Consider the following 20,667-nt stretch of genomic DNA (forward strand, 5'->3'; position numbering starts at 1 on the left):
TTCCCACAGGAATATCTCCTGTTATTCTCTCTCATTTGTCCAGTTCTGAGACAATTGAATAATCTGGAATGTGTCCAAGAATTCTGAGCCCAGAGAGCGCCTTGGGGAAACCTAACACCCTCTTCTTCTCATGGCCACGCATCACGTTGTCTTGGCTTCCCTGACTGTTGGAAGCCATAAAGCTTTAGCTACACTATGTTGGGTGCTTATTATGTTTCTCGTGTATGCTGAGCATGGTATACGTGCAGCCTCTAAACCTCACAGCAAACCCTGAGAGGGTTTATGTTCTGGTCCTCATTTTAGAACTGAGAAGACTGAGACTCACAGAGTCAGTTGTATAACACCCCCCAAAGATGCTGTTGGGAAATGGAAGAGCCAGAATTTGAATGCAGAACTGACTGACTCAAAACTCCGTTCATTCTTCTTTCATTATGTTGTTCTGGATGGTGTGGTCTGTGGAGAGAGTCTGCTGAGGCTACATTACGGGACACAGAGAATGTGTTGGAAAGAGTAGGGGTGAAGAAGGACCCTGGGCAGCATCAACATGGCCTTGTGGGCCAGGCAGAAATGTGGTACTTCTCAAGTGTGAAAAAAGCTTTGGAAAAATGTTATGAGCTCCTCTAGTTAGTAAGCAGTGTAAGAGCTAGAACTTGTCCACCAAACACAATGCCTGGCACGCCGTAGACACCCAAAGATATGAGGAGGAATAGATGGATGAGCCGAGTGGGAGAGGTCAGAGCACAGGCGGGTTGCACAAGGCAGTAGGGGATTCTCAGGATGGGTGAGCCCAGCTTGTTCCCTAGATATAACAGTAACTTCTATTCTCTGGATAAAAGAGGAAACAAAAAGGTCAGTGGTTTACTCATCTAAGTGAGAAATTTTATAAGGAAAGATACTCAAGACAGAAGAGTCTCTCTTCATAGGGGAGGCTTAATGCTGAGCCTGGTTCATGCTAAAGGCATCCTAGCTTCGTGGAGGAAACACCAATTTTGCCATTAGACAAACCTGGGATCAAATCCAGATGGTTACTAACATGCTGTGTGACTTTGGAAAAGCACCTCAACCTCTCTGAGCTTCTGTTTCCTGATCTGTAAAATAGGATTGTAATACTTAGAGAAACAGGGGTAAATTTTTCACGTGGTTAATGTGCTTTTCTATTTGGCCTTTCTGAGTCTATGACTTTTGTCTGAGCTGGGCTGTGCTAACCATCTACTTGGGAAAGAAAGTGTAAAAGAAAGTGGAAGGAATCTCACTCGATGCCACTGTATGGGACTCAGTGCCCCAGAGTGACAAGTTCTGTAGCAGGACCCCTGCTCTCAGGCCTTCTGGTACATGAGGGTCATTGAAGAACTCCAACCAGACAATCTTGTACTCAGACCATACCACTTTATTTCTTTTTCTTTTTTTTTTTTTTTTGGTACTTTATTTATTTACTGAAGTATAGTTGATTTACAATGTTTCAGGTGTACAGAAAAGTGATTCAGTTTATATATATATATATATATATATATGTATATATATACTTTTTCAGATTCTTTTCCATTGTAGGTTATTACAAAATACTGAATATAGTTCCCTGTGCTAAATAGTAGGTCCTTGTTGTTTATCTCTATTATGTACAGTAGTATGTATCTGTTAGTCCCAAACTTCTAATTTATCCCTCCCCCCCTTCCCCCTTTGGTAACCATGAATTTGTTTTCTATGTCTGTGAGTCTGTTTCTGTTTTGTATATAAGTTTATTTGTGTCATTTAAAAATATTCCGCACATAAGTGATATCACATGATATTTGTCTTTCTCTGTCTGACTTACTTCATTTAGTATGGTAATTTCTAGGTCCATCCATGTGACTGCAAATGCCATTATTTCATTCTTTTTTATGGCTGAGTAATATTCCATTGTATATATGTACCACGTTTTCTTTTTTCATTCATCTGTCAATGGACACTTAGGTTGTTTTCATGTCTTGGCTATTGTAAATAGTGCTGAACATCTCCTTGAATTAGAGTTTTCATCTTTTTCAGATATATGCCCAGGAGTGGGATTGCTGGACCATATGATAACTCTAGTTTTAGTTTTTTATACTACTTTATTTCTTAACAGGTTCAGCTACCCCCTGGTAGCTCAGAGCTTCTTCACTGTGAGTTTCTTCCAAAATCCCAAACAGCGGAGTGGGACAAGAGGTCTTTGCCCTCAGCATTACCCTCAACTCATCCATCATTATTCTCCTTCACCTGGGTCTGAAGACCAAAGGGGGAAAGTTGAGAGACATGATCTTAGGCCCTCTTATTTCTCTCTTTTTTTTCATTCTCACAATTTCCTAGAATCAGAGCCTTCCCATCCCTTTCCTCTCTGGTCCACCCTTGCCAAAAACTTCTGTGGTCTTGCCAACCAAGACTGGTCCTTAATATGCTAAAGAGTAGAGATAAAGGAATTTAGTAAAAACTACCTTCCAAAGTCAATACTGTGACTTAAAATTTTTATTATTTTCTGGCTGCACAGTCATTTTTTGAATGTCAGAAATTTTCATTTAACTCCTTTAGAGGGAGTAAGGAAGTGCCTAAGAGCACAGATTCCAGAGTCAGACTGCCAGGTCCAAAGCATGGCTCTGCCACTTACAAGTGGTGTAACTTTGGGTAAATCACGAAACCTCTCTGTGCAAAACGGGGTTAATAATAGTATCTCATAGGGACTCTTGGAATAGTACATTAGTTTGTATATGAAATAATAACACCTTTCTGTTTATTACGTATATAACTGTGTTTTCACCTTCTTTATCATTAATCAATATCATCACCACCATTTTTCTTTGTGTTCCTTCTTTAATAAATCCTAATTTCCTAGCCTTACCTAGGTATATGGATGCCCTGGGCCATTTGGGGTAAACCTCATATACTCAGGAAGACAAAAGAGAAAAGCACACTAATAATTTGAAAAATACATTATCCTTAAGACTGCAGTCTAGTTGGTAGAGTTGTTTTCCCATAGGGCTATGGGTTAACAATTCTGATATTGCTAGACATGTATACTGGAATTAAACAACTAAGTAAATGGATGGTGGAGGATGGGAGCCAGGCTTCTCATTGTTGGGGTGGGAGGTTATAAATGAGCAAGGGGAGAAGGCTAGACTGATCCATGTGATAATGGATTAGAGTTGGAGATATCAGGATGAATTCATGTTAAGCTTAATACAGACACAGATGGTTACATATATAAATTTTTATAGATATGTATATATGTATGAGTCAGTCTACACACATAGATTTCCTTGCTCAGTCAGCTGAGAGGGACTAGAAGCCATGAGCACACTTGGCCCCCAGATTTTGGTTTCTAACACCATTCTCCAAGAAAGGGAGCCAGGGTCCTCGGAGAAATGGATTCTAGGATGGGGCAGGAAATAAACAAGATGAACCTGGATCATCTTGCATTGCTAGAAAGTAAGAAAGTTCTCCAAAAAAAGGGCAGGGGGGAATGTAGAAGCCAACTGAAAGAGATTCCAATGGCCAAACCTGGGGAAATTTGAGTGAAAAAACAAAATAAAATAGTATTGGATTATAATCCAAAGTATAAAATACATATCCATGTGTCCACACTAATATATATCATATATATATATATATTTGAGTGAATAATTAAATGGGGAAGAAGAGACAAATCTGCTATGAAGAACAATTCCAAATAATTTATGTAGACACTCTGTACTCAGAGAGGTAGAGCATAACTTCCCACTCCTTAAGTGTGGGTTATGTATAGTGACTTCCTTCCAAAGAGTATGGTATGGAAAGAGAGAAAAAGAGAGTAACTTTATAGTGGAGAGATTTGAGAAACACTGCCTCAGGCAGCGATATTGATATTTATGACATCAATAATGATGTCATCATAGAATGTGTCCTTGATATGTTATGATGAGAATGTCACCTTATCTGTATGGTTTTCCTCCCCCAAACCCATAACTGCAGTCTAGTCATGAGAACATCAGACAAATTCCAGTTGAGGGACATTCTACAAAATACTTGACCAGTACTCCTCAAAACTGTCAAAGTCATCAAAATAAGGAAAAGTCTGAGAAATTCACAGCCAAGAGATACCTAAAGAAACACGATGACTAAATTTAATGTGCTACCTGGATGAGATTCTAGAACAGAAAAAGGACATTAGGCAAAAACTAAGGAAACCTGAATGAAGTATGGGTTTTAGTTAATAGTTATATGTCAGTCTTGGTTTATTAATTGTAACAAATGTACCCTGTTGGGGAAACTGGGGCCGGGGTATATTGGAACTCTCTGTGCTATCTTTGCAGTATTTCTGTAAATCTAAAATTGTTCTACAATAAAAAATTATTTAAAAGATATATTGTTCCTGTATCATTACTTCACAGGATTGATATGAGGATTTAAGGAGATAGCGCATGAAAAGTTCATTACCAAGTGACTGGCACATAATATATGCTCCACAGAACAGCACTCTTTGACCGTCTTGCGCCTTTCTGTGCAATTCTTCCTTGTGATATGCCTTGAAAAACTTACTATTGTTGCCTTTCCTCCAAGATGAGCCAAACTGGTCTAGTTTCTGATAGTTGGTATCTGCCTCTTTTGCTCTGAGAAAACTAGAGCATCATCCCAGGGTTTGTAATTGAGCATTTTTACCTTAATGACCCTATCTGGATTGCATTCATTAGTCTGTTTAGTAACTAAGATATACCACATCATAACAGTACTTACATGGTGGTTACCTTGGTGTAAGTCTGCCAGATACTTCTATATAGAGTAAGTGTATTTTAACTTTCTTTGAAAATGATTGTCAAATACGTGAGGCCCATTTTCTGTCTTAGGGAGGAGAACATGGGGACGTTATCAACTTCTTGTTTGCTGACTGAGGGTCTTGACGGAATGCAGCATCCCAGAACAGCAAGTCCTCGTCAGTTATTTCTAAGGATCAGAAGGAGTTGCGAAATTATAATGAGGCAGGGAAAGTTATTTTGTGACCTTGGGTAGAAAGTACCTTTCTACAGAGGTGAGTTGGATAAGATATCCCTGGGGCTGAGGTGTATCTAGAAGAGAAACCATACTGCTGAGAGCAAGACATGGCTGGTCCTACTGGATTCCCTCTGTGGTCATGGCTATGCAAAAGAAATTATATACACACACACACACACACACACACACATATATAATTTATATGTAAAATATATATAGTAAATATATAAATTATGTATACACATAATTTCTTTTGCATAGTATATTTAATTAGTATATTATATACTATATTATATAATATATAAAATTGATAATATATAATTATATATGTGTGTACATATATAAATACCTACTATATTACATAATACATAAAACATAATTATATATAAAATGTATACTATATAATACATAAATTATATATATAATTTCTTTTGCACAGTATATATACTTAGTGTATGTATTATATACTATATTATATAATGTATAAAATATATAATATATAATATAACATACATTATATTATATATTTGTGTACATATGTATATAAATACATACACGTGCATGGACATATATAAATACTACATATATACATACATTCAAATAGTTATCTCCTATCTTTATGCATCTTCTCTCAATTGACAAGGTCAGGATTTGCACATTATAACCTACTCTTCTCTCTTCACTCACCCTATTCTATTTTTCTTGGATGCCAACTTGAGCTTACCTCCCATCTACTCTTGTTTGTCCTCCTTAGCTGGATATTATGTGTGGAAAACTCACAGAAAAACTGGGTTGCCAGGGCTGGTCCATCCTCCTGCTCAGTAAAATGAAAATAACATTTAAGAAACCCAGTCGCCAATGTCTGTTTAATAATTATTGATTGCTGCCCTGAGCCTGGATTTCAGTATTTCTGAATAATCAGCGCCTGGAAGCTAGCAAAAAATGACTATCTAAAACTGCCAGAAATTTGCTTCCTGTTGTTCTGAATGTGAAAGTAGGAATGTGACTCTGGGGCAGCCTCATTTTCCTTTGTGATGGATCGCTTTGGTGGGCCATCTCAGTCCTACCCACTTTCATTAAGTAACTACTCGCTGCCCCTGAGTTAGCTCAGGACTTGGGAGAAATCATCCAAAAGCAAATGCTTTATAATGGAGTATTCTGTCTAAGAATATAAAAGGCTATCCCAAGTGGTAAGGAATATCTCTGTACTTTTTTTTTTCTTTAATGAAGTGTTTAGCATTTCCCCTGGCAGGACTGGAAACAGAGTTTGAAAATAGTGGATGCGATCTGGGACTGAGAGAGCAAAGAGATGGGAGTAAGGGCTCTCACTGGATGATGGGCTTAGGTGGTGTCAGCTCTGTAACTAGTTAAGGGTCTATTTCCAGAAAACAAAAAAAACCTGCCATTAAGATATTAGTTAATTAACTTATGAACGTCCTTGGGCATTCTCTATGCACTACTCGGTCAATTTGCTGTTTGAAATTTCTACTGAAGCTCTGTAGAAAATCCAGGGCCAATGCCTGTTCCACCTTGGTGCACTCTGCAGGCCCCATGGGAAGCCTCCCTTCTGGTCAGTTCCAGCCTCCCAGTGGGATTCAGGACAACAATGCACTAGTCAGAACTTACATTGCATGTGACAGTAACCCCAAAGCACACTAGCTTATTCACAAAGGGGCTTCCCTATCTCCTCTGCTTCTTTCCGTATTCGTTCACAATGAAGAAAGATTTTCTTCACATGGTAGGTTCAAACAAATTTGAATTCATGGCCTCCTGGCTCCTTAACTCCAAAGCTTCCCAATAGAAAAAATGCAGGGAAGGACTCTGATTGGCCCAGCCTAGATCACATGCTCACTTCTGGCCCAATCACTGTGAGGAGAAGGAGGTGTTGTGATTGGTCTGACTTGGATCACATGATCACTGTGCGACCAGAAGGGTGAGTTACTGGCCTGATTTCCAACTGCCAGCTCTTACTTACATCTCTGAGTAAGAGTTTTTCTGGCTACCAGAGCTCACTCTTCCCATGAACATGGTAGGTTACAAGTGCTGAGGAATTACTGTCTCCCAGAAGCAGCCCTCAAACAACGACTGATGGGAGCTGGCACATAAATACTCAGGGGCTCACTTGCCCACGGGCTGACAGAATTCTGAGACATGTACTCAACACCATTTACCAGAATGCCAGAGTGGGATTAAACTCCCATTCTCCACAGTTGCCCCTTGCTGGGCATTGCACTCTTTATCTGCCTCTTTCTCTTTCCCATCTCGCCCCCTCACCCCTTGTCTGCAGTATGGCCTGATATCATCTTCCAAATATGCTTGTGCTTGAGTCCTTATCTCAGTGACTTCTGGGAAAACCCAAACTAAGAGAGTTACAGTGATTGGCGGCTAATCACGAGTCAAATGGGGATGAAGCAGAGTGCCTGGAACTGGTACTTCTGAATACACAAAACAGTAGCTGTCCACTAAAAATATATGTGTGTGTGTGTGTGTGTGTGTGTGTGTGTGTTGGGGGAAAAAACCCCACAGAGCAGCAAACAATGAGAACTTACAGTAAATCACTTCCTATTACACCAACATTTGGGCACAAACATGTCTGGCCTGACATGCCCAGGGGAAGCAGACAGACCTCCCCAGCAGGTTGCTCTGGAGAGGAAAATGTCAGAGGATGTGGGGTCCAGGCTATAGGGAGAGCTGTAATTTACATGAGACAACATTTCCACCATGACTTCATTAATCTGAGGACTCTTCTGCCCCACCTGAATCCCAGCCAAAGAGTTATCATGGCAGAGAGACATGCCCGCCTCCTCAGATGCTGGCCAGCGGCTGGGCGACTTGGCTTATGTTTGGCGATATTCCCATTAGACAGTTGGGCTTGTGGGATGGCCCATGCATGTGCAGTGATAAAAATACTCTCCTTATCTCTGTGTCTCAGCTGTGGTAACCCTGCTTCTTTCCGTTCGAGTGTATTGGTTTCTAAAGCCAAACTTATTCTATATATGTCATGGGTTGAATTGCCTAGAAGCAGTGCTTGAGAGAGGGGTTCAGGTGTATGAGGCTCTGAGGGAGTAAAACACCCACACCTCTCTAAGGTTGTGAGGGAAACAAAATAGGAAAGATAAAGGAGCCACACAGGGATGGGGCTCTCATTTTCAGATAAAGTCTAGACCAGGGGTTGTCAAACTATGGCCCGTGGACCAAATTCAGCTGCCACCTATTTTGGTAAATAAAGTTTTAAATAAAGTTTTATTGGCACACAGCCACGCTGACATAATGTCTATGTCAGCTTTCTTGCTACAAGGGCAGAGTCGAGTAGTCTCTGGACTGGATGGCCTGCAAAGCCTAAGCTATTTACATTCTGGCCCTTTCCAGAAAAAGCTTGCTGACCCCTGCTCTAAACTTGTCTCAACCCATGGGAGCTCTGGAGCCCCCCTTGCTCCATTAAGTTATCCCCACCTTGAGGCAAGGGCTGGTCTTGGTACCTTAGTGTCAGCTGGGCATTGGTTGTCACCCACCCTGGGTGCTGAGGGTGAGGGACATTAAGCAGATTAAGCCCAGGAAGGTGGCTCCCATCAGCCGAGAACAATTTTTTGGACGTTAGGGGCACCTGTGAGCTCTGAGCAACCGACACAGTGGCTGGGAAACGGGTGCACATGCTAGTAAAGGGGATCTTTCAAGGGACTGCCAGCAACTACTGCCATGTTGATCTGGATCTCCAGATGTGCTTCATGAAGATGGAGGGAACCCTTGCTTCCTGCCTGAAACTGAGCCATAATTCTCTCACCTGGACTCCGTGACTCCCATTTCACTCTTGCCTTCAGTCCGTCCATCCCATTGTTCTCAGGGTGAAGACAGAAACCCTTAACAGCTCAAAGAATAATTCCTGAGGGAAAACTTCTTGAACCTTTTTCCCCATGAATTCCAGTCCCTCTAAGTAGCCAATATTCAGTTTGTATGTTTTTACCTATTTTTTTCAGTCTTTGCAAACCACAGCACACAAAAATATGCACAGATTTTCTCTTCTTTAAACCAAATGCCCTGTTATGCGCATTACTTTGACATTTGCTTTTTTTTGCCTTAACAATATAAACCATAAGAAACTCTCCAGTCTGACATGTATAGTTAACTGATTTTTTTTTTTTTATTATTTATGGCTGTGTTGTGTCTTCGTTTCTGTGCGAGGGCTTTCTCTAGTTGCGGCAAGTGGGGGCCACTCTTCATCGCGGTGCGTGGGTCTCTCATTATCGCGGCCTCTCTTGTTTCGGAGCACAGGCTTCAGACGCGCAGGCTCAGTAATTGTGGCTCACGGGCCTAGTTGCTCCGCGGCATGTGGGATCTTCCCAGACCAGGGCTCGAACCCGTGTCCTCTACATTGGCAGGCAGATTCTCAACCACTGCGCCACCAGGGAAGCCCTAGTTAACTGATTTTTAACTCATTTTTTTAACAGCTGAATGATAGCCCATCATATGTATGTACATATTATGTACCTAATACAGATGTACAATAATTTAAGCATTCCTGCATTGATAGGAGTTCAGGTTGTTTCTGTGTGGTTTTTATTTTTCACTTTACAAACCATGGTGCAAAGAACACCTCTGAACAAATATCCTCACATTCTGTTGCTTGTATTTCTGAAGGCTCCATCCCTAGAAGTGGTATTATTTGGTCAACATACACATGCATTTTAAATTTCCATACACACTGCCAGATTCCTTTCTGTAGATACAGCAAATCATATGTCCACCGTGAGTTTATGAGACTGTCCAGTTTCCAACATCTTTGCTAGATTGGTGTCCTTCAGTCCTTTTAATTGTTGCCAATCTCTTGGCAGGGGAGTGGCCTCCTGTTGTCCTGACTTGCATTTCCTTGACTGTTATTGAAGTTGGTCATCTTTTTATATGTATATTGCTTTGATAACAAAAGTAGCCCCCGCAGTGATAGGACCTTATGTTAATTTGGGGGGAGATGGAAGTGTTCTAGGGGAATCCTTTGCTCTTTACCCAACCATCCTCAGCTGCTCTCCAATGCAGAGTTGGTTGTTGCCAATATACCTGCCCATCCTCGGCTGCCCTCCCTCTCGTGTCCCCAAAGGGCGTGGAGTTTTGGTCTCAAGGGATGTGGCCTTGGTGGGGGTGGGTAGAAGGTCCTGCCCCACTGGTGACCATCTCCGTCTGTTCTCTTCACTTCTAGACGCCACCCAGATGAACAACGCAGTGCCCACCTCCCCTTTGCTCCAGCAGATGGGCCATCCACATTCCTACCCGAGCCTGGGCCAGATCTCCAACCCCTACGAACAGCAGCCGCCTGGCAAAGAGCTCAACAAGTACGCCTCCTTGAAGGCTGTCGGTAAGTGCTGTTTTGTTTCTTCTCTCTCTCTCCTGTACTTTTCTGTTCCTTCTAGCTTTCCTTATCCCCTACTTTTTTTCTACTCCTTTTTCTGTCTTTCTTATCTATCTATCATCTATCTATCCATCCATCATCTATCTATCTATCATCTATCTATCTTTCAAAATCTCTATTTCTCTTTCTCTCTGTCTCATTCTCTCACTGTCTCTCTCTCATATATTCTGGGTCTCTTTACTTGGGACACAGTTTACTAAGGACCAGAGCCCCTCAGCGGCTTTCTCTTGGCCCCAGGTCAAGTCCTACCTTGCTGTGTGGGACAGGGTGGTGGGGGGGAGAAGGAGAACGTGGATACTATTGGATCATACCGATACCTCAGCCCCTTCGCCATCAACCGTCTGCCCTAGCGAATCCTCAGGGAACCTGGACTTAGGATCCAGGACACTTGGTCTCCAAAACCCCTGCCCTTTAAGTGTGACACTCACCACCCACACAGTCCAGCCTCTCGGAGAAGTCGGTAAGCCTGCACATTCCTATCTCAGGGAACTCCTGTTTTTCCAGATGTAAACATTTCTGGTGTTGGGGGGTTGGGGGGAGCCTGGAGCTCCTATTACCTGAGTTCTTATCAAGTGCCAGACATTGCATTGGCCCTTTTATAGACACTGTCTTATTTTCTTATAGCGCTCCAAAGAGGAAGGCATAGGTATTGCCCCAATTTTCAGATTAGGAAAACTGAGGCTCAGGGAGGCTAATTTAACTTGCTCCGAATCAAGCAGCCTGTGGGCAACTTGAACTTGTGTTTCTATCACTGCAGAGCCTGTGCTCCTGCTGCTCCCTTCCCACAGCCCTGGGTGGGCGGGGGTTCAGTCCATTCCCCCGATTTGTACATGAGGGAGTCTGACGGTGACCCAGGCTCCTCAACAAATGACTCATGGCCCCGTTCTATAGGATGGAAGCAGCACCCACGCAAAGTCAAGCTTTGGGGCGGGCAGAAGACTCCCAGACCCCATGCCTTCTTTTATAATCAGCTTCTCATCCTATTTCCTCTCCCCACTGCCAAGCTCCTCATTGGAGATGGGACAGGAGACATGTGCTGACCAATTCCAGTATGAAATATCCTAATTCTGTTACAAACTCAGGACAGAAACGAAAGCACAGGCATGATCACATGTCTAGGCTGCTGTCAGAACCACGGTCTACAGACATCAGATTCATAAAACAAGCATATTGGTGCCCAAGAGAGGGCCAGGCACATACTTGGAGCTTAGCGTTTGAACCAGAAGTCCATCTTTAGGTATTCATGTTCCTCAATCTCCCACGATTTCCAAATGGAACCGTTTGAAGAGGGTTTGATGGTGCTTATAATTCTGAGGGCACAGGTTGTGCTGCCTAAATTCCAAGCCTCGTAAGACTTTACATAGTAATCTCCCACGTTTCCTGTTGAATTTCTCCACCCACCTCAACCCTCATCTACACCCATGACCACAGATTTCTTCTATTCCGTATTGTGTGTTTGCAGAGCACATACATCCTAAACGTGTTCACATAAACTCAGATATTACTAGGAAGGGAAGGGAGCTGTTGCCTAGGAGAGAAAGAGTCAGGGCCTCTGTGCCAATGTAACTGCAGAAGCCTTCATGCACTATTCCGTGGCCAACTTCCCTTTCTGAGCCTTGCATTTAGGTGATGAAGAGCATCTGCTGTTATACTTGATTCTTCTTTTGCATTAAAAAAAATCCACCCAGACGTCTTTTTCTTTTTGAACTGGTCCTATTACCCAAAACAACTCATTTCTTCAACTTAGACCCAGTGTTTCCTTCCCCCTCAACACCCAGTAGCTCTTTGGGTAAATCATAAATGGATCTTCCAACAGAATTCCTTGATTCTGTCCAGCATTGACTCAGGGCTTCTTGGTATAGCAAATGTTTGCAGTGCATTTGGAATTAAACTTGCAGTCTGAAAGTTTATTTGACACTCCTTGAGTAACACTTTCTTCCACAAAGCTGGAACTCCTGAAATGTTTGTTGAATGAAGGAATGAGCTTGTCTTTGACAAGCTTAGTTGGAAGGGAGCACCCCTGTATCTTCTAAAAACTCTGAAGGGTCTCACTTGGGGTACCCTCCCCAGTCCTGGCTATGGTTGATGTGCCCCTCTTCTTCTTGGTCCTTCTTTTCTGACTATTATGGGAGTTCACAAGCTTTATCTGAGTCACAGATGGTCTTGTAATGGTCTTGTGAGGTCCAGTGAGGGGGAGACTGAGCGAATGCATGACCCGATGGGTTACCCAGGAGTCCAGAGTCTGCCCGCCCAAATGAAATGCAAATCCCATAATAAACATTCTTTCAAGTGTTCTCTATTAAGGCATAATGTGACTGTGCTGTGAATGATGAAATGCGTTTCATTAACAAAATCGTTACCACCCAGTAGAGAAGTCGTTTAAAAAATGGTTTGCTGTGGAAAGCTCTGCAGTCTCTGATAACCAGACTCATTTTCTAAAAATTTCAATTCAGTAAATAAGGGGAGACTTGGACAGCCTTTAGGGTTAACTGCCAAGTTCAAAAATACCTCTGGAAAAATCAGTGTTCTCTTGGAGGCTTTAATATTCAGAACATCAAGTGGGTTGGTCACCAAAACCCCCTGACCTCAGCTTCTTCGTGTGGAAAATGAAGAACCTGAACTCTCTAGTTTCCAAGCTCCATTCTAATTTTAAAATTGGAAAATTAAACAGTTCTACTCATTCTACTCATTAGAATACCCGTGGACCATTAAATATGTCTCCTTCATTCACTACCAACTCTGGGGAGAAAAGCGTGGGAATTGTTGGTAGTTCCTGAGATAAATTCTTCCCAAACAAGACTTCCCATCTATTTAATTTGATTTGATTTAATTTAATTTTTATGTTATTTATTTAATTTTATTTTTGTTGTGTGCTTGTTGAAATCACACTCATTCATGTTTAAAGAGAGCTCCTTTCTTTCTATAATTCAGGGATTTGGGAATGTAACATCTGGTCCTATATAGCATGTGACTACAGAACGGTCTCTGTTCTCAAGGAGTTCATTGGCCAGTTATTGTAAATATTAGCATACACTAGGGAAATGTAAGAAGCTAAACCTCACTGTACTCTGTACAAGAAGGAGTGATGAAGTTGAATGATTATTTGTTCAACGCTTTCATCCATTCTGCAAACATTTAATCTGGTGTCCCTTGATTGTAGGTCCCACTGAGGCATGAACCAAGTCCGTCCCTTTCATCGATGTATCCCCAGCATGTAGCACCATGAAGGGATCTTTTTTTTTTTGAACTAGTATTTTTATTCATTTCAAAAGTTCTTCCCTTTTTTCCTTTCTTTAACTTTTCCCATCCCCCACGTGCCATTTCAACCATGTAGAGCTATTTGGGAAAATTGGTCTCAGCAGAACACCAGAGAACACAAGCATCAAATATCGCCTTTGGACTATGTAATTTAAAAAAAAAAATCTTGTTTTATCAATAACTCAAATATTATTTTAAGCATTTAGTCCATGTAATAGTAACAAAATAAATGCTCACTTCAGTGTTTTCAAAATCACTCCAGACCTCACCCTCGGCTGTTCTTCTCCTTGGGGTGAATAAACTTGGGGGTCTGTATTTGGTGACCCACTGACATCTGCAGAGGTCTGACATGCTCTAAAACTGCATGATTCCTGGCTTTTTCCTCCTCTTCTCTGCCGTCTTCCACAAAGGGTAAAGCCCATCTTATCTCTGCTGGCACAGGACAAATTGGTTATTGCTTCTGTGGCCTCTGTGGTCACTCATGAAGGGATCTTAATAAGCCCTCCCAATACATATTTGTAAAACCACTGAATAAAACCATGTGACAGACACCACCCACATCATGTCAGGAGCATGAGATCATCAGCAAGATGGTGGCATATAGCACTGCCCCTGCAATTGGTCAGGACTGAGTTTAAGATCCAGTTCATACGTTTATTGCAGAAATTACTCAACCTTCCAGTTCTCAGTTACCCCATGTGTACAATGGAGATAATAAAAATATACAACTAATTGTCTATTGGGAAGATCTGGTGATACAGTGCAGGGAAAGTGCTTACCCTGGTACATGGTCAGCCCTCAATCAATACTGCCCCATATGAAAGTCTCCAGACCAGAATTGTTTGTTGGTCATATTTTTCCTTGAATTTCCAAATACACTGGTACCTTGATTAACATGCAATTGGTAGATTTCACTTTGAAGGAAATAGAGAGTTGGGTCCATATCCTTCACTCTAGTTTGATGGGAAAGATGTGCCTGAAAGCTAACTCACTTTGGGACTCTGATAAAACAAACAAGCAAACAAGCAAACAGCAAATGACTTTTCTGAGTTGTGCTTAGGGCCAGCAAAGAGGCAGCCCAAACCTCTTCACTCTCCCCATCAATAGCCTGGACAGTGAAGGTCCATATGCCCAGAGCTATGACTCCTACAATCCATCAAAGAAAGATTCTGTTTCACTCAATTAATTCTCCTTACTAAGTCAGAAATGTGGGTTTAAACATTTTCTAAGTATTTTCTACCAAGAAAAATCAAGAAGTATGTGTTGTTCTAGACTGAGCCAAACTGTAACCTGAAAATTCAGTTAAGCACACAAATCCTCTGGCCTGAGCCACCTGTGGATGGGTGGTTACAATGCAAGGACCCACTTTATGGTTCCTCATAGGTCAATGTTTGCAAAGACAGTTGTGAAAATATCCCTAAGGGTCACCTGATGATTCAGAGATGGGTGATTCCTGCCTCCAGAACTGGGAAAAGACCACTCTTTTATGTAATTCCTGATGGGCTTTGCAAATGGAAAATTGCCTGCACGTTGGCATTTAGCTCCTATTGGCCCCGTGTCTAGTTTTTCCTCTAGGTGTCTTGAGAGTTTAAATCCTCAGCTGCTATAGGTTCCTGACCACATGCCCTTTAGATGCTTTAGTGCAACTTATGCTGCCCAGTGAGAGAAAGAGACAGGAAGTAACAGCATTATTGATAAAAGGCTGTGCCTTTTTTTTTTTAATTCAAGAATTTAATAAGAAAATATTTTCTCTGTTGCTATTGGACAGTCTAGGGACTATTTTCCCAGTACCATGTTACATTTTCCAATAGCACTTTTTAAAACCACAGCAACAGTGCACTTAGATGTGGCAGGAATTCTTTTTCACTCTTTCTGTAGGAATCATGTGTGAAAACCCTAAGTGATGCATAAGCCCCTCAAATGTGAATTAACCTCTGCTAGTTTTTCTTTTTGTCATTGTTATGGAGGAAAGTGAGCTAGTATCATTGACCCAAACAGTACACCTCTGAAGGAGGTCTCAGTCCCAAAGTCAAAAGATGGGGAAACTGAGGCTTGGTATAGTTAAGTAATTTTCCCAAAGTCACACCCAAAGAGCCAAGACTCATATTTGGGATAGCCTGATTCAGGTCATCTTCTTCCCACGAAACGATGCTGTCTCTCACAGAGCAATTTCTGGCACCAGAGGTTATAACCAGGCCAAAAAAAAAAAAAAAAGATTGAAGAGGCCCATTTTCCTCTTTGTGGGGGAGGACTTACTAAGGTATTGTTTTCTTTGTTTGAAGGTAAAAGTTTTCTCATGATGCTGAGTATAATTGAGGTATAACATGTTTAAGGTGCATTATAGTTGAGGTATAATTTCATATGTATAGTATAATACTCAGATCGTACTTTTACAATAGTGTGACTGTTGAAATATACATACACTACGGTCATCAACATCCCAGTAAGGATAAGAAATATTTTCCTCTCCCAGAAAGTTCCCTCATGGCCGCTTCCTCTCAATGCCGTAGGCCCATTCTCTTTACATAAACATTTAATTTTTCACCCAAAAAATATTTATCTAATGTCCATTAGTGTCACCAAGCCCATAATGGGACCTTAGCTATATATTTGGTAGCTTGTGTGCCATCTTATTAAGTGCCCTTATTAGCTTTGGATTTATGAAACAAAACTTGTTACTGTCTTGCCCTGTCTTGGGTAGTGGGGACAGAGGTGACCACAGCTTGTTTCCTGCCTTCAAGGCAATCATGGATTTGATTTGGGAGCAAACGGCTTCCTTGGGCTTAGTGACTCAGTGACTCGGTCAGGCATGTGTCCACCCGCACAGGAAGATCTGGGGCCGCATCACTGTTTCCAGGTGTCAGTGATCCTGGCTTAGAGGGAGAAGAAACATGAAGGCATCCCAGGCGGGTCCCACTTAATTTTAAGTTCGTCACTCTTCACCTGTCATTCCAATTTCCCCTCTGTTGTTAGTGATGAGGGTGTAGAGTTCATATCCGCAGGGGGAACGTGGCAATTTGAGCATCCTTTGGCACGCCTGGGAGGCCAACCAGAAATGTTTAAATGGGGGCCAGATCTGTGCTCTGTAATCATTCAGATCACAGACTGTTCCCTACATCTCTTCCCAGCTGGCAGCCTGATAAATCTCTGGAAATTGTGCAGAAATGTTGAGGACTTGGTTTTTCCAGGTAGATTCCTAAGAAAGGAAACTGGAGCTAGTAGCACACGCTGATTGGTCAGGCCGCCAGCCAGTGGGCAGAGGCTGCTGCTTAGGCACGTGTGCAGGGTTGCCTCGGTTTGAGTAAAACCCGATCTTACAGAGAAGGTCTATCGAGGACCGGGGTAGGCTGTAGCCATAATCATTCTCACCATCCTTTACAAAAGGGTCACTATGGGGCTCTCCTAATAATAAGAGATTCCCCCAGGGCTCATCCAGTACATCTGAAATGGAATTCAATTTAGAGAAACTGATTTATAATCAAAGTCCCAGGCATTATGGGATTCTCAGACAACAAGTTTGATTCCTTTAGCATTGAGGGGAATTTCCTTACTTCAGGAAGAGTGACCCCGTGGAGACACTTGACTTCATTCATTCATTCAACAATATTTTTCAAACACAGACTGTGTGCTAGGCACTGTGAAAGCGGGGTCTCCACCCCACCCAGCCTGCCACCCAGCACTTAAAGTCGCAGTCAGCAGAGCCTGCCCCGACCTTGAATTTGGAGCTAATGATGCTTCCCCCACCTTTTTAGCAGGGGAATTGCAATAAAAGAGGATCAAAGTTTATCTCTTGTCAACAGAGCGTTATTAGCCAAAGTGACCTCATGTAACTAAAACTTTGCTTTCTTTCTTAGAGGGTTGAAATTTAGAGCCACCTAGGAATTCTCTCTCTCCCTGAAAACATCTAGGCTTTCTTCAGGGGAACCTCTCTTGATCCTGTGTTGGGCATTATCTTGATTGTGCTTCAGGGCCTTGCAGAGAGAAGTGTTCACACAATCGTAATTGCGCATTTGGTCCCTCGCCCTGTTCCCCGGTCCCCTGAGACCTGCACCCCTTGGAGGCTGCAGCTGGGGTGCCTGCAGAGCATCTGGGCTTTGAGTGCACAGCGCACATGGGAAGCCTGTGAACAGATCAGCATCTCTCCATTGTTGTTTTTTTAGGAAGTTCTGAGGGTGACTGGACAGTGGCGACACTTAAGTCACCGAAAGGTACCGTATGGCTTTTTCTAGCTCTTTTGTCGAGGTGTCGTTGGATTTGGCATTAATCCATGAAGGCACAGAGAATCCCGGTGTCTGTGTACACACATGTGTCCGCGTTGGGTGGACCTGCAGGTCCGTCTGAGTTCCAGTGTGTAGGTGTTGTGTGTGTGTGTGTGTGTGCCTGGGGTGGCATGTCTGTGCTCCGGGCTGTTGTTGAAAAGTGTGCTACTCCTCACTTCCCGATATTCATTGCCTGAAGGAAAATGTCACTATCAGAAACCATCCCAGGTAAGACATCCAAGAGACGTTTTTTTCTCAGAAAACTGTGCAGGCAAATGGCAAAATGTAAGGTAAATTAACGCAGGGGGAGAAACACAAATTGTGAGGGAGAGATAAACAGAGTCAGGTTGTTGGCCCTGGGTCTTGGGACTGATTAGCCTTTTGGGGAACAGATGCTATTTTCAACTTTCCTGGCTACCATGGTGAGCATCAAAAGTTGGTCCCCTTGAGTCTGTGCGTTAACTAGCTGGGTGACTGAGCTAGGTGGTGGCTATAACTTATTAACCCCTTACTATGTGCCAGACAGAGGGCTGGGCCCTTTATGTCATTTTGTCCTTGAACTCTCCGATGACCCAGCCATGTATGTGTTGTCCTTCCCCTTCAGAGATGAGGACATGGGCCTCTGAGCGAGGCTAGCTCTTGCTTGTCTAAAGTCATATAGCTGCTAAGTGATGAAGCTGAATTTGAACCCATGTCTGCCTGACTCTAATGCTTAAGTTATTTCCCACTGGGGTGTGATGGGAACGGCTATTTTCCAGAACAGACTGGAAACTCAGTTCTCTTCTTTCTTCACTCCTTATGCTTTGTTGGATTTGGTAGTTGGGAGGATGTAGCTGACCCAAGCAGGTGAAGGTCAAACCCTTTAGTGACCTTGAACTGGGAGAAGTTAGAAGATATTGCAGGGCTGTAGATAAGATACTGGTAGGGCCCTTTTGCCTTCTCAAAAGACAGTTCTGATTTCGAAGTGGAGACTGGATCGGGGGAGGGTGGGCTGGAGTTGAGGTCACCTTCTGGAAGGCTCTTGCAGTCATCCAGGTGGGCAGTGCCCCGCACTGGGGTGGGTAGAGGATGAAGAGAAGAAAATAGAGCAGGGGGCTAATGAAGAGACTGCAGAAGGTAGTGAGTGAGTGCATGGGAGTGGAGAAGAGGGAGCCGTGGGCTGCCCCGTGGTTCTCAGGTTTGAGCCACTTGAGTGCATATCAGCATCCCCTGGAGGAGTGTTAAAACCTAATTCCTGGGCCCCACCCCAGAGCTTCTGATTCACTAGGTGTGGCCAGAGGAGCTGAACTGCTAACAGGTTCCAAGGTGATGCTGATGCTGCTGGTCTGGGGACCATACTTTAAAAACCACTGCAGTAGAGAAATCTTGCTGGGAAACTAAGACTGTTTGATTGGGTCTCCAAGCATCTTTCTGTGGGTTGAGGGTTCTGAAGAGGGAAGTTTGACCAGAGTCCCAGAGGCTCCGAAGCAACCTGAGCTCTGGGGCGGGGTGGGGGAGGGAATGAAGAGTGTCACCCCATATTCCAGAATTGGGAGTGAGAGCTTTAGACCCTCGTGTCTAATGAGAACCCCTTGATTACCGAGTTGTTGCCTTGAGAGAGGCAGATTTTTTGGGTCTGCATTAGATAATAACTATTCACATGTCAACATCCATTTTTAGAAATGCAAACAATTTGGAACATGACAGACCTACTAATTTGAGGCATAAACTTTTTTTTCCTTCCCTTGTGAAAAACAAAGCCATTACGATTCCCATGACAACATTTAGAGGCAGTCAGCATCCCTGTCTTTATATCAGCCTGTTGTTGTCTGATGCATTTAGAAAATATTTCAGGACAGGTCAAAAGCAAGAGCTTAGAGGCTATTTTTCTACTCAAACCAGGCTAATTTCACCTCTCCTCCTAAATGCATCTTTATTTATCCTGCTTTGTCTGGGGAGGAGAAAAGGGGTCCCAGAGAGGGGAGGCCCAAGTTCCTCTGGGGTCACTGATTTTCCCTATTGTTTTCTACTCAACCTCCAGACCCTGAATCTACATGAGGCATGATAACAAGGTCAGGGGGGTTGTACACCCTGCCACCTTCTTGAAAGAGAAGTATCAGCAGGGTGTGATGGACTTAGCCTCAGACACACCTGGGTTCTGATCGTGGTCCCATCATTGGTACTCTTGTTACTTTCTCCAAGTCATTCAACCTCTCTGAGCCCCTCTTTTCTGATCAACAAGATGGAGACGTCACTATCACCTCCCTCCTAAGGTTGTTGTGAGGACGATGTGAGATAACATGTACAACACATGTCACAGTGCCTGGCATGTCAAAAGTGATAAACACATGAGGTTGTAACTGGTATAATTCTTACTATTATTATCAGGTGAGCAAATTAAAGCTCTGAAAAATCTCATGGTAAAAAAACTGTCAAACTCTGTATAGCGCATCATTTCCCAAACACTTTTGACGTCTGATCTCTTTTCTCTATGGAAAACCAGTTCACAGCTTGAGATCCAGTTACTGGAATGTTGCTAGGAACCCACTTTGGGAACACAGGGCATGGGCAGAGGGATGGATGTCCCTTGGGGAGGTTGGATAAAGAAGCAGTAGCTTCAAAGGAGAAAGGGCTAGGTCCCTGAAGATACAAGTTCCCCGCTTCCACCTGCATTGGCTATAACTCACTTGGGAGGGGAATCCTATCTGCCAGGAAATGGCAAACAAATCTTAGTGGTTTGCACTATTCATTTTTCACTACCTGAGGTTTTCCAGGAAAGTCTCCCCCTAGTGGTCACTG

At 42.8% G+C, this 20,667-nt stretch overlaps 1 protein-coding gene across 1 annotated transcript in view; it reads left to right on the plus strand.

The window, feature by feature from the left end:
* SHISA9 (shisa family member 9) overlaps positions 1-20,667 on the plus strand; it is a 292,491-nt gene that overhangs the window by 256,664 nt on the left and 15,160 nt on the right. Inside the window, exons 3-4 of the mRNA XM_061209503.1 lie at positions 10,163-10,318; positions 17,791-17,838. Of these exons, the coding sequence (XP_061065486.1) occupies positions 10,163-10,318; positions 17,791-17,838 (204 nt within the window). The remainder of the gene's footprint in view (positions 1-10,162; positions 10,319-17,790; positions 17,839-20,667) is intronic.

This window comes from Eubalaena glacialis, chromosome 13 (assembly GCF_028564815.1).
Source record: "Eubalaena glacialis isolate mEubGla1 chromosome 13, mEubGla1.1.hap2.+ XY, whole genome shotgun sequence".
Lineage (NCBI taxonomy): Eukaryota > Metazoa > Chordata > Mammalia > Artiodactyla > Balaenidae > Eubalaena > Eubalaena glacialis.